Source organism: Falco rusticolus, chromosome 7 (genome assembly GCF_015220075.1).
Source record: "Falco rusticolus isolate bFalRus1 chromosome 7, bFalRus1.pri, whole genome shotgun sequence".
Classification (NCBI taxonomy): Eukaryota; Metazoa; Chordata; class Aves; order Falconiformes; family Falconidae; genus Falco; species Falco rusticolus.
The window spans coordinates 43324829-43339065 of record NC_051193.1 but is presented as its reverse complement, the minus strand read 5'-3'; the positions used below and the strand labels follow the sequence as shown (position 1 = coordinate 43339065).

General features: G+C 43.5%; 1 protein-coding gene across 1 annotated transcript; it reads left to right on the top strand.

Annotated features, from left to right (window-relative positions):
• Window positions 1-4780: 4780 nt before the first annotated feature.
• PSMC1 (proteasome 26S subunit, ATPase 1) lies at window positions 4781-13842 on the top strand. The gene is made up of 11 exons (XM_037393794.1): window positions 4781-4891; window positions 5626-5679; window positions 6513-6609; window positions 7015-7139; window positions 7638-7823; window positions 8012-8140; window positions 9132-9228; window positions 9402-9591; window positions 10671-10822; window positions 12592-12746; window positions 13545-13842. The coding sequence occupies exons 1-11, from the start codon at window positions 4889-4891 to the stop codon at window positions 13677-13679; spliced, it is 1323 nt and encodes a 440-aa protein (XP_037249691.1). The 5' UTR covers window positions 4781-4888; the 3' UTR covers window positions 13680-13842.
• Window positions 13843-14237: the final 395 nt, after the last annotated feature.

Below are 14237 nucleotides of genomic sequence, written 5' to 3'. Positions count from 1 at the left end.
GAACCCTTTGGGCCAAACTTTGCCATCACTTATGGGAATGCATTTGCCACCAGGTGAATGAGGAGAATCTGATACTGCTTATACTAAGGAAGACACAATTTCACTTTAGGACTGAAACAGTCTCCTTCACCTACCTGCCTCTGCCTGCCTACAAGACGATGAGGTTTAACTTAGGGGAATTGTGTGTTGCTTTGAGACTTCCAAATGAGACCATATGAAGACACAGCATATTACAAGCATAGCTTTTAATATAATGACTTGTTCTGCAGTATTCTAAAAACATGTGTGAGTCAGTCTTCAAGGTGTCAGACTTTGCTACAGCACTGAAAGATTCCCAATAATTTTATTATCAACATTTTTAAAAGTGTCCATTCACTCTGGATGTTTTGAATTCTGCTTGTCCAGTTCTAAATAACTCCTGCTCCAAGGAGTCTACTTCTTAGTGGTACTCAGATTTCACAACACCAACATGTATCAGTGGGAGCTGCTGGGCAGAGGAACAAATACTTGAAGATAAAGTGATGCAGGTGAGTCAGTAGCTGGAAACTCAGGTGAGCAATCCAAAGACACTTATTTGAGCAGCTTAGTTAAAAAAAGTCCTGTCCCTAGTTCCCTGGGTGGGCAATGTAAAGTGAAAGACTCTCCCAGAAGGTGATGAGCCTTGTTCTGAATTGGGGGAGAAACTTCTCTTAACTGACTCTGTGGGGAGCCTACATGGAGTAAATACCCTGCGGATAACTACCCTCCACATAGTTACATGCCAGTTAGTAGGTGGTGGGAATAGCTTCCATTACTAAAATGTTTGAACAACTTGTAAGCAGCACAGAAACTTAAAGGTTAATTGGGTACTCAGACACACACAGACTCAAAAAAAATATGTATTTCCAAATGGTCCTTAATAACTTGCAGTTTTATTCATTTATTGAAGGGGATGTAAGTTCATAACCCACTTACAAGGGGAGCCAAATTGCAACTTTTGAAAATATAACCCACTATATTAGCTACAATAGCAAGATTAATATTCCTCTTATCTGTAGGTTTGTTTATTTAAACTTTTGGAAACATAAAAAGCTCTAGGCGCCTAGACATAAATTAAGAAAGACAAATTAATATGAGCAATCCTAGTAATTTCCTCTGTGTGCAAAGGGAAAATAAACCTCTTTGCTATGTACTAATCCCAACCCCAATATTCCCCCAGCCCTCAGCTGCCCTCTTCCTCCTCAAAAGCCTGGGAACAGAGGTGGGGGTTTGCAATATGCCTAAAAGATAAGCCTACTTCAGAATAAAGAAAAGGGTATAGAAAACAGCAAGAAAAACAAAGCACAAAAAAACCCCACCTTCCCTGAACAACTTTTAGTATTTTTTGATATGAAGAGAAGCTTTTTGATGCCCCCAAGGCTATGTTTGTCTTTAGCAAACAAAGACTGTGTGTTATTTCCTGTTACTCCTCTTTGCTTGCTGTTTTGTTTTTTTCTAGCGAGGATAACACACACAAAAAATCAGAGGTGCTTGGATCATTAAACATATTTATTGTTTAAACTTTCTAATTTGATATTATCCATACTCTGCAGCTAAACCAAAAATCTGGATGTGGAAAGTTAAGACAAGCAGCCAGGTTACAGAACCGCATTTCTGTAATGCTTACAGTTAGCCAGTATTACTGACCCCAAGAGCTGAAAGCCGTTAACCAGATCGCCCCAAATCAGGAAGCTGGTTCAAAACCCACAGCATTTCCCTTCTGTGATTCATGTTTTCTGCCACAGCATGTATTTAAGCAAATGAGCTGGGAGACAATGTTGACAGCATCCTTTTACTGTTGCTCCCATATATAATTTCCTAATTTTTATAAAGGCTATAAAACCAGATATGCTGGCGCAGATGTGTCTTACAAGCCCACAAATGCGAAGCTGAGCTTTTAGATTCACCCAACACCCCTACTGTTTAGGTCAGCTTATGAAATAATTCTCCCACTTCAAATGACTGCAAAGCTACAAGCCACTAAATCCGGGTTTTATAAGAAAAAAGTGACGACAAATTTGAATCATACTGACCGTTACCAATTACAGGTATAATTCTAAATAAATATGGGTATGTCTGAATCTAATGTGAAGTTGAAGAGAGGAAATTATATTTGAGGGAAAGGATGTTCTAGCATCTGTGCACTGTAAGGTTAAAAGAAATACAGATGCAATCCTATAAGACAGTAAATTCCATAAAGTGTATGTTATTAAAGCAAAGAACATCTGTTTTCATTTCATTTCATTCCAAGTGTCCTTAGAAGTTACAGAACAGCTGATAGCATAACAAAAATGCAGCTAATTCACAAAAAAATAAAAATAATAGAGAAGTCAGATTAAATCCACAGTGCAAAACAGTAACCCTTGTGAACAAACAGAACCAAACCAAACCCAAATAAATTATCAAAATCTCACCTTTTTACACAGCCCCGCCAGTTACATTAATATTTAATAAATAAAATTCCCTACTCAGACATGGATTTAGAGAAAGCATGAAAGAAGAAACAACATCAAAGCAAACAGCAAATCATACTTCACACCCTACTGACTGCTCTATAGTGAAGGCGTTTTTCATGAACACTGATCTTTACATTGAGAACAGTGATGGATGTAAATACAATCTCTATGCTGGTTGATTTATACAGAATACAAGTATTTTTAGACTACATCCTCATTGTGATTGTAACTTTTGTGCTGATAGTGACGCTGACAAAAGGCCCTGTCCTTCCATATTGATTCCCCACACAAACTTGCAATAACTTCAGGCCAAAGAAGAGGAAGTATCTGAAGATCCCCCAAGTTCATCAGCGACACAGCCAGGGTTCCCAGAGGCAGCAGGCACTTCGGTTCTGCAGCAAGCTGCCACGGAGCAGCCGCTGCAGGCCCCCAGCAAGGATGGGGCCTCTGGTGCAAGGACACAGGGGAAAACACACTTGACCCAAAACCGGCATTTGGTCCCAAACTGATCACATGCTTGTGTTCAGTCTGTGCTTTACCTCTGGGAATGTCAAAAGCTGGCACCAAAAGTTTCCCCAGGAGTATTACAGATTGGTAGAGCTCACTGTAAGTAGAAATGTTATGTTTATCTGGAGGGAGGGATTTCCTGAACTTCACCGGTGTTCCTACAGTGCTACCCATAAGCAAAGCAAGTCTTACACACAAAAAATTTACATTTTTATATTGACTAGCCAATGCAAGAGATGAAAGGAAGCATCAGGCCTAGGAAAAAAATCCCATAACTTTAAATATAGGCCATGAAGAATATTTACCACTCTTCCTCCTCTGCTTCTACACTCCCACACAGGTCAGATTACAGCAGGAAGTCCAAAGAGAAAGGTCACAGTGTCTCTTCTTGCTTGGCATTTAAGACTCCTGAAACTTAGATTTCATTCCTAGACATAAAAAACCCCACACCAACTCTCACTTTCTTTGATTTGTATTTCCATTTTTTAATTACTGAGAAGCTTATCTGGTTGCTCCCTCTGCAAATAACTTTAAAACAAGGTTGGATGTCTTCACTTATTTTGAAAACACAGGTGGGAAAACGTTACAGGAAAACAAACTTTTGGAATAAGAGTTACAGGCATTTTATACACAGAATGAATGTGTGTTTATATTGCTGGAACAGTCAAAACACATGGCAGCTCACACTACAGGTGGAGAACCACCAGCACCAGTAGCACTCTGAAAACAAGCAGTACTCAGTACCAGACACAGTCTCAGTAAAAGATCCTTCCATCGGTGTTGTAAAACACGAGCTGGTTTTGTTCCTTTCCATACTTCATGCTACTCTCCTGAGCTTTAAAATTCTGTCCTCTTCAGTGTTCACATACCTTCTTCCACAGCACCAGGCTACACATTAAAAGCAGAGTCTGCAGCATGTGCAAGGCTGTGTTGTGACTGATGAATTCTTCCTGACAGCATATTTTAAAGAACCTCCCACGGTACCTGATGGGACCAGGACCTCGGCCCAGGCAGGCGTACAAAGCAGGCAAGAGCTGCAAACTCTAACGTTCCCACTTGTGGCACAACACAGCCAGAGTGCTTTGGGTTTTCCAGGAAGACCCATCTCTCTGTGGTGAAGTAGCAGTGCTTAAGGGACATAAGCGAAACCACCAGGATTAAGGCATACTTTCCCAGCATATTCAGAGGTTTTAACACCATTTTTATGAATTTTAACCTTGCGGCAACTGGCCATTATGAGCTTTAATACGTATCATAAGCTTCTTGTATTGATGTGAACTGTAAAAATACCTGAGAAACATCTCACAGGGAACGAACTGCTTTCCTCTAGGTCTCGGTGGTGGGGCAGTGCCATGCTTTCGAAGCAAGTCCCGCTGTTGGCAGGCTGTTGGACATGCCTCCACCACTTAGTCGCTATGAAATGCTTCTTCTGTTAAGAAAAGTGTTATTAATCTGAAATTGTACTCAGAAGGTATTGCAGCTGAAGTAGTAGCTGAAATGTGACCACGAAGTGGCCCCCAGCGGGGCAGAAGTCGCTTTTTCTCCACCAAGCGGTTCACTGCGGCCAGGAGGACGCCCGCGCATCCGACTGGACCGGCTGCAGGCGGGGGACAGCCGGGCCGCCGGGGTGGCCGAACGCCAAAGCCCCGCGGCCGACGGGCACCGCCGGGGAGCGCGGCGCGCCCAGGCGGCGGCAGGGAGCCCCCTGCTGCCCGGGGCCGGCGTGACAGCCCGAGCGGCGGCCCCAGCGCCCGGGAGGCTCCGCGCGGGGTCACGTGACCCACGCCGCTTACGCGGGCGTCGCGCCCTTCGCCCCGCCCGTCTTGTCTGTCCCTTGCCGGAGCCCGTAGCGGCGGCACCGCCTCCGTCGCCGGGCGCGGGCGGGGCAGCACTTCCGGCGCGGCGCGATGGTGAGCGGGCGGCACGGGCCCGGCCCGGGGCACCGGGGGCGCGGCCGCGCGCGGGAGGGGAGGGGGCCGCGCCGGCGCCGCGGAGCGGAGCGGAGCGGGGGGCAGGCTCGGCACGGCACGGCTCGGCGCGGCCTCCTCAGGCATCCCGCTGCCGTCGGCCGGGGTTTTGCGGAGTCACCGCCCGCGCTGGGCCTCCAGGCCGCCCCCGGCGGGGCAGCAGCGGGGGCCGCGCGGCCGGTGGCGCTGGGGCCGGGCAGGGCGGCGCGCCGGGGCCCGGTGCCGCTGCAGGCTCTCGCGGCCTGGCTCGCCGCGGTGGGAGGCCGGGGGGCCGGGGGGCGGGCGGCCTCCTGCGGGGAGCGGCGCTGCGGGGCGCGGCTGGCGGGGGGCGCAGGTGAGTGGGCCGGCGGGAGCGCGCAGGAGAGCTGCCTTGCGCTGCACGGCGGTTAGTGGCGCTCGTTAATTTAAGGGAGCAGGGAATGAACTCAAACTACGATGTAGCAAAGCAGTGCAGTGCTACGTGAGTCAGAACCACACGGGTGAACATCTCCTGCCCTGCCTCATAAGTCCACACTTTAATTCACTGGCTTTTGACATTTAATTGGTATATGTTAGTACTTAGTTTAGGTAGGAGAAGCCTTATTATGGCATTTCTTTACGTGGAACTGTCCATAGGCGTTGAGGTTCATAGCAATGTACTTACATTTGGCTGGTTTGTGGTTTTTCTTTTTACACAGGGTCAAAGCCAAAGTGGTGGGCATGGTCCTGGTGGTGGCAAGAAGGATGACAAGGTAATTGAAACCAAAACAAATGCTTTTACTGATAGGGCGAGGTACAAGTGTGCTACAGAGGCTGGTTGCAGTAGGTTTTATTTTACTTATTTTTTTCTCCTGCTGTTGTACTTGGAACTGCATAAGAATATGCTTTTGCTAGCTTGGATGAAATGTCATCTCTTTTGGATGTACATTGGAGAAAATAGCTTGCTGTTCAAAACCAGAAAGTTGTACTTAACTATAAAGGAAAATGAAATTATTTCAGTAATAATTTATTCTTAAGAAGAATAAGACTATAAATCTGTCTGGGCTAGGAAAGACTAGCTGCCTTCAAACTGTCACTTAAGTAACTGGCTTTGATTTGAAAGTGGCAGCATGCTGTCATCTCCACAAGATCTGTACTTCATGTGGTGGACTATTAGAGACCTTTCCAGATTCCTTTTTGGATGGAAGTGTAATGCACATGGCAAACTATGTCTAAGCTGGCAAACTGAATGCGTGTTATGTGTTTATTAAAATGCAACAGCAATGTTCAGGCTCAATATTTTCCTTATCCTTTCACGTATGATTTTTTTTGGTGTGATTTACTTCAGGCTTTAGCCTTGTAAGTTCTATATTCACTGAAAATTGACAGAAATCTAAATTAAAGAGAGGAATGTAAAATAAGCAGGAGAAGAAATTTTTGCACTTCCTTTAAAAACTAGGAATAATATTTATTTTGTATTTCTTGCTATATATCATAATTAGACCCTTAAGCTGAGCTCTCAGTCTGTGCGCCTAACATCTGTGTGTGTTTTTCGATTGTTAATATCCTGATTTTTTTTTTCCCCGGAATGCTCTTTATGAATAAGGATAAGAAGAAGAAATATGAACCTCCTGTTCCAACCAGAGTGGGGAAAAAGAAGAAGAAAACAAAGGGTCCAGACGCTGCCAGCAAACTCCCCCTGGGTAAGGATTCTGCCTGCCCCAGCAGTGCTGTGGGCTGGCCCCTCACTGAGAAGTACAGAGCCGTCCTCTCCCCTAGATCTGGCTGTATGTAGGTCATAACTGATTAAACAGAAGGCCAAATGTAGGTTTTTTCTAACTAACATAAAAACACAAACTAAGGTTGTTGTTATGCAAGATGCAGCCTATGGATTACTGGGTAAGAGAGAGAGAGAGAAATTGAAATGAGGAGAAATGCAGAGGAACATTGTCTTTTAACCTAGAATTACAGTGGGACAAGTAAAATACTGCTGCTTGTATAGAAGTTCCTGTCAGAAAACAAAAGCAGAATTTCTGGTAAAGAACTAGTGAATAATAGGTACCATGTCAAACTTGGTGTAAAATACTGTGATTGTACTTTGATTACAGTGACTCCTCACACACAGTGCAGACTCAAATTGTTAAAGTTGGAGAGAATTAAAGATTACCTCTTAATGGAGGAAGAATTTATCAGAAATCAAGAGCAGATGAAACCTTTGGAAGAGAAGCAAGAGGTGAGGTTTGAGTGAACTGTTACTTCTAATATTACAGTAAGTGCTCTAATCTAAACTGCTTCATACAAAAGCAATCGAAATAAGGTGCTATGAATGTGTAAAGTCAGTACAAATACCATGTATATTAATATTCTTCATTAAATCACAACTACTGTCCAGAGAACAGAGGATTTTTTTTCTAGTGGTGTAACGGTTGTGGCCCAAGCATGAGGCCACAGTGGTTTTTTGTTTCTTCTGTTTTGTTAGTGGTTTGTTGAAGTGCAGCTCCCAGATATCCATCAGTAGAGAAAGAAAGTCTGTTCTAGCTATGTACATCTATATAGTGACATCCACAGGTAGAACTAAACCAACAATGCATTTGTTACTGACCTGTGCTTTTATGCCTTTTGGGGAAAGACCGTTTCTGTTATGTTTGCTGTGAACTGTTGAGCCGGTGTTGTACAAGAATGTTTTGCCTGTGTTCTTGAGGGTTTTTTCTTGGATTCTTCTTGACAACAGGAAGAAAGGTCAAAGGTGGATGATCTGAGGGGAACACCCATGTCTGTGGGTACCTTGGAGGAGATCATTGATGACAACCATGCTATCGTGTCCACGTCGGTAGGATCAGAGCACTATGTCAGTATTCTGTCTTTTGTGGACAAGGATCTGCTAGAGCCAGGCTGTTCTGTTTTGCTAAATCATAAGGTGAGTTGTTTTTATAAAATGAAGCACAAAGTTCTTGTACCGTTTTTAACTAGCCTTTCTTTCTGAGAATCACAGTAGAGCCAATGCTGTTTGTTTCACACAGCTAAACAGATGGCATTGGGTTTAGGCTTCAGCTTGTATTAATAATGCTGCGTGCTTTCTTTGACAACTCTTAATGTTTGGATTAGGTTCATGCTGTGATAGGAGTTCTGATGGATGACACAGACCCTTTAGTTACTGTGATGAAAGTAGAGAAAGCTCCTCAAGAAACATACGCTGACATTGGTGGCCTTGACAACCAGATTCAAGAAATCAAGGTATTCAGCTGTACTAATTTACTGTGTTAAGCCAGCAACGTAGCTGTTGTGCTGGGAGCTTGAAAGTGTAAGAGCAGGACCAGCTGCTGTTCGTGGAGTGCTCTTTTGTGTCTTGCACTTCTTCGTTTGACTTGGCTAGGCAGACGCCTGGACCTAAATCTTTTCAGTGGGTAGAGTACCCATTCACAAACCGTACGCGCAAAACTTTTCAGTTGCTGTGGAACCTGGAGAGCCCTGAGCTCATAACAATCCCTGCAATACCTTACTATTTTGCAAATTGTAAAGTTATTGATTGTTGCAAGATGAGAGTTAAATTGTAAAAAGTGCTGAGGTTGTTTTGAGTGTCTGATGCCATGCAATCTAAGGATTTTGTGGGTAGGGCTTTTTTGGCTTGTTCTGTGTTTGCATTTATTGTTTGTAACATTGGGGTTATATTGTTTGTTCATGGGGGGTTTTGGTGGGAGGTTGGGGGATTTTTTTGTTGGTGGGTTTGGGGGGAGTGTAGTTGATTGTTGGGGTTTTTTGTTGGTTTTTTGTTTGGGGTTTTCTGTTTTGGTTTTTTTTTTTTCCCTTACCAGCAGAGCTCTATCTGGTAAAATGAACCCTGGTAAAATGAAACTCTTTTGCTTTGTGTAGGTGTCCAAAATCATAAATGCTCTTGAAAGGAAGGCATCCTTCCATAAAGGGTTCTCCTACGCCAGGGTCCTCCATGAGCATTTGGGAGTCAGGAGGTTGGAGGAAGGGGGAACACTCACTGGTTCTTTTCCACATGTTGAGTGGAAACACTGGGAAGACCTGTTCAGATAGAGTAGCTGTCTGCCTTTAGAACTGGAGGCAGCAGAGACACATGCTTTTCAAGGTCTGTTTAGAAATCAGTTAAGTTTTTTGCCCTGATTACTTTTATTAATGCTGCTCTTGAGATCCCTGCAGAACTTCTGCGGAGAGCACCCGCTCTTCATAAAAACTCAGGTTTGTTTTTCTTGTGCTGCAGGAATCTGTGGAGCTTCCTCTCACTCATCCGGAATACTATGAAGAGATGGGTATAAAGCCACCCAAAGGAGTCATTCTGTATGGCCCACCTGGCACAGGTATCTTACAGTACAGTAACAACTGTGCTGAGCGAACGCAAGTGAAATAAATTACGCTTGGTTAGGATTAAAACACAGTTAAGTCTGTCACAAATTTCGTATTTTGTTAAAGCGCTTCCCTCCCTCCCTCCCTCTGCAAACTAACTACAGTATTTCTTTTCAATTAAAAACAGGTAAAACTTTACTAGCCAAAGCAGTGGCAAACCAGACTTCGGCAACCTTCCTGAGAGTGGTTGGTTCGGAACTTATACAGAAGTACTTGGGCGATGGTCCAAAGCTCGTGCGTGAACTGTTCCGTGTGGCTGAAGAGCACGCGCCCTCAATTGTCTTCATTGATGAAATCGATGCCATTGGTACCAAGAGGTACAGTATTCGAACTCCGGCTTTGTATGCAAGGGTTGCCAGGGGCAATAAAAGGTTTCCTAGAAACACTTCTTATGCAACCATATTGATACTCCGTTTCTTGGCTCTGCTACCGTTTTCCTAATTGTCTTTTTGATATAAGCTTTTTTATCAAGTAAAACTTCAAATAACTTCTTTGAAATTAAAATACATCATAACCTTTTCATACTGAATAGATACCATCAGGGACTTAACCTCTGTTCTCTTGCTACCTAGTAATATCTCTATGATAAAGCGTCTTAACAGAGAGAGATGCTGTGTAGAAGTTCGTATGGTATCCTCCAAGTGCAAATCCAAATAGACAGTAATCGGCTTCAGTGATTCGGCAGTAACACAGCGTCTGTGATACAGGATATATCCACTTATCATTTGCCTCTCCAGATAGGTGGCTAAATACTTAGATTCTTAGAATATTATATAGTAAGGTACAGCATGTGATGTCATGGAGAAGCACTGCTTGTGCCACACTAAGCTATTGTTCAGTCTGTATCCAAGTTGTATTACTTCAACAGTTCTGTAGGCTGGGTGGAACTGTCCAATACAAATAGTCTTTAAAGTAGTCAAATGTTTTTAAATAAATAAAAAGGTGCTCTTACATATTACTATAAGGCTGCTAGCCTGAAGCTCTAGTGTAAGGCAGCTTCTGCCCCATGTGTTTCAGTATATGTAGAAAGAAACGTGGAATTCTTCATAAATGTTATGTCACTTCAAACTGTTCCTAAACATGGGTGACCTGTTTGGATATAGATTTTCTAGTCTAGATTTCCTTCACATGACTGCTGTTGCTTTCCCCAGCTACAAGAACAGTTCACTGTCTCTTTAACCTAGACGTCACAATATGATTCGGAAAACTTGTTTTTTGTTGTTTTCTGTAGGTGAAGATTAAATTTAAAAAAAAAAAAAATCTGTTATGGGTGTTTAAAAAAAGCAAAAAAAACCAACCCACAACATACTATTTTGTTTATGCATTTGTGGCAGTTATGTGAAGTATGTTCTTAAATTTGCATAGTGCTTTATCTGACTACCTTGTTTACTTAAAGGTATGACTCAAATTCAGGTGGTGAGAGAGAGATCCAGCGTACAATGCTGGAGCTGCTGAACCAGCTGGATGGGTTTGACTCTCGGGGGGATGTTAAAGTTATCATGGCTACAAACAGAATAGAAACGCTGGACCCAGCTTTAATTAGGCCAGGTAAGAGTCTTCCTACTGTGTACGTTTAAGTTGCTTTTCTTTGTGAAAGACTTCTCAAGCATGGGCTGGTAAAAAGAACGCAAGTTGCTGGGTAGTCTTCATTCACAGTCTCATCTGTGTTGGTGTGGCTGTTAAAATTGGAACCCCTTCACAAGTTTCCCAACGGCAGAAAAACCTGTGGAAGAGAAGTAGTATGTTGGTTTCCCTTACGTATACATGAACAATTTGAATGTTCTTCCTTTGTATTAAGATGACATAGCTATTTGGAGTAATTGTTAAGGCAGACTGTAATGCAGAGCGTTTCGTTCACTTCTGCAGCAGCTGGGGCAGGTAGGGCAGCACCACTTGTGCTTCATAGGTGAGGATGTAAGCCTTAACAATGGGAGCCTGGGTTTTGGTGGAAGGAAACAAGTCTGCTTCCTTACCAGCCTGCCATACTACTGTGGCTGGGGGTTGAGCGAGGGCGTAGTACCTTGTTTTGACACATGTATTTCATCTTGAGCCAAGAGCTTGGACAGGCACAAGCAGTATTTTTAGATGGCCCCTAACAATGTACCAAAACATTTCTGTAGGTATGTGGGGTCTGTTAAATCGGAAGGTAGGAAGCAACACAGATCAAAGCTAAGCCTCCCACTAGTGTCCTCAAGTAAATCCTGAGTACTGAAGAGGGTGGTAAAGATACTCCTACAGTGGAAGAGGTAAAGATAACTTCAGATGAAATTGCCAAAGAACAATGAAGAGCCACTAGACTGTGTGCACCCAAGCAGTTTAGAAAAACAGACTCCACAGTATGAAGTTGCTGAGGAGTGTGTTCTTTCAAAAAGGTCTGGGTTTGTCACTGTCTTAGCCTTACGCCCTCCAAATCAAAACCAGTGCTGTTTGTGAGAGTACAGAGGAGAGAATACTATACCAGTATTAAGAGACAAGCTAAGATGATCTAAAATTTAGTGGAAGCTTCCTATACCTATTGGGTATTTAAATTACAACCATTGCTTGAGCAACCAAGGCACTTCTGGCAGCTCAGTAGATCGATTTACTGTTGTGTGTGGTAGCCTGGAATATCATATGTGGTGCCATTGACCCTTCTTAGAAAAGATACTGTAAAACTAAAGAAAAACAGGAGTGATCTGGAGATGGAAAATATCTTCAAAAAGATTGCTCACTGAAGTTGGAACAATGAGTACCACAACATCCAAAGTCCCTGCTGACATAAAGGACACATCTGGTAGGGACTTGCAATGGAGCTATTTATGCAGAACCTTCCTTCTTCAGTTAGGGCTTTGGGTTTTGGGGGTGTTCTTTAGGAAATTGGTCATACAGGGAGGAAGGGTTCTTCAAGTTGCCGCAGTGATTTATTCTCTCTGTTGTGTGTATGTACGTGGCAGAAAATTAAAACTTCAGAGCTAACTGTAATCTCCAAGTAGAATAAAATTTATTAACAAGAGCATAAGTATTTGATTATTGCTTTTCTGTGCTGTGACACATCAAGTTTTTTACGTTTATACGTGACTCGGGGAAGGTTTTTCATGTTTCCCAGGTGAGGTGTCTCTTACCACGCTGCTGAAAAAGGTGGTGTCGTTGCAGGTGTCTTTCAGCTCCAGTACCTTCCTGTTCATTGCAGATAGTCTGATCTCACCACCTACTCCAAGACATGATTGACTGTGGTGTGAAGAAACAGTGACTGTCTGTCTACCCTTGAAATGTGCCTCCCGCTCTGTTTCCCATAGCTGCATGCAAAAAACCTAAGACTGAACTTTTCTTCTGCACAGGACGTATTGATAGGAAAATAGAGTTCCCTCTACCCGATGAAAAGACCAAGAAACGGATCTTTCAAATTCACACAAGCAGGATGACATTGGCTGATGATGTGACTTTGGATGAGCTGATCATGGCAAAAGATGATCTCAGTGGTGCGGACATTAAGGTAAGTGTATGTCACTATTGTTTACACTTCAAAACACAAATCAAACCAGTTGGGGTTTTTTTACTGCATGTGGAAGCATGGTCTGTTGAAACTGTTCTCTAATTACCTGTGGTTACATCACTGAGGGACAGTTGGATGGCTGTAAAATACCTTTTATGAGTGCCATGTGCTTGGTTTTACAAGTGGGAAATTTATTGTAATTATGAGGTAGCCAGTAAGAGTATGTACCTGTTACCTGAATATGGAAGTGGACACTAGAAGCGAAGCATGGAGTCTTGCACATTTGTGCAGGATTAATCTTAAACATTACTCAGGATAGTCCCTGAAGATGCTTCTTATCCTGCACTACATGGCAAGCAGATAAAAGTGCAACTGTAGATTAGGAAGCTCCAGACACGCATGTCTGCTTTTCGGAAGCAGACAGAGCTCTTGCTAGAGTTGCCAGGCTAATGAGCTTAACCGGACATGACGTTACTCATCAGCTCACTGCAGAAGGGTAAACACAGCCCGCTGTTGACAGAGCTGGATGCATCTGTTCCTTGCAGGAGGGAAATACTGTTGTTACGAAGGTGCCTTCCTGCCGTGGGAGCATTGCTCTGACTACAGAAGGGCATACTCAGTGAGCTTTGGCTAGGTGGTTTCACATGCTTCTGAACAGCATCAAACTTCAGAGTGCACATTTCGTTAACATTCTTCACTTCTGCTACAGTCAGTTGGAGCAGTATGATGATGATGCTGTCTTCTAAGGTATGGCTGGAGGGGTTGCGTAGCTGCTGACCCTTGCTTTCTTTGTTGCAGGCCATTTGTACAGAGGCCGGTTTGATGGCTTTGAGGGAACGGCGAATGAAAGTAACAAATGAAGATTTCAAAAAGTCTAAAGAAAATGTTCTGTATAAGAAGCAGGAGGGAACCCCTGAGGGACTGTATCTTTAAGTCCTCTGTCTCTGCAGACTGTCAGGAACTCTTTCTGTGTTGATGATGGTCTTTGTGTAAAACCATAGTCTAGCTGATTTTCATTCTTGAAGAGGTTAAATCCCAGTGGGTTTTGGGTGAGTGTAACACTTCATTTCCCAATAAAACACTTTCATGAATTGAACTGTTTTGGCAGCAGAGACCTGCTGTGTACATGGACCTGTCTGTTGCTTCAGTCAGACCGACTCTCCAGAAGAAGCACCAGTGCCAGGTGAGTGCTTGCCTCCGTGGTGCACAGCATGCTGCTGACACACCACAGCTGCAGGGGGTGCAGGCACCCCCCGTCAGTCCTTAGGCAGGGCAGTATCCATCTTCGTCTCATTAGTACTCATAGTTTAGGGACTTAAGCACATTTGGGTGAGGTAGTTGTAATGGTGAAGAGTTTACAAGTTTGTTTTCCTAAGAGGGCTACGTTCATTACATGGACCTGTTTGCTTTACTGCAATAGAGAATGTCTTTGAAAGGAACCCACGCAGCAGGAGGTTCCACAGCCCCAGGCCTGATGTGCGTACTGTTCAG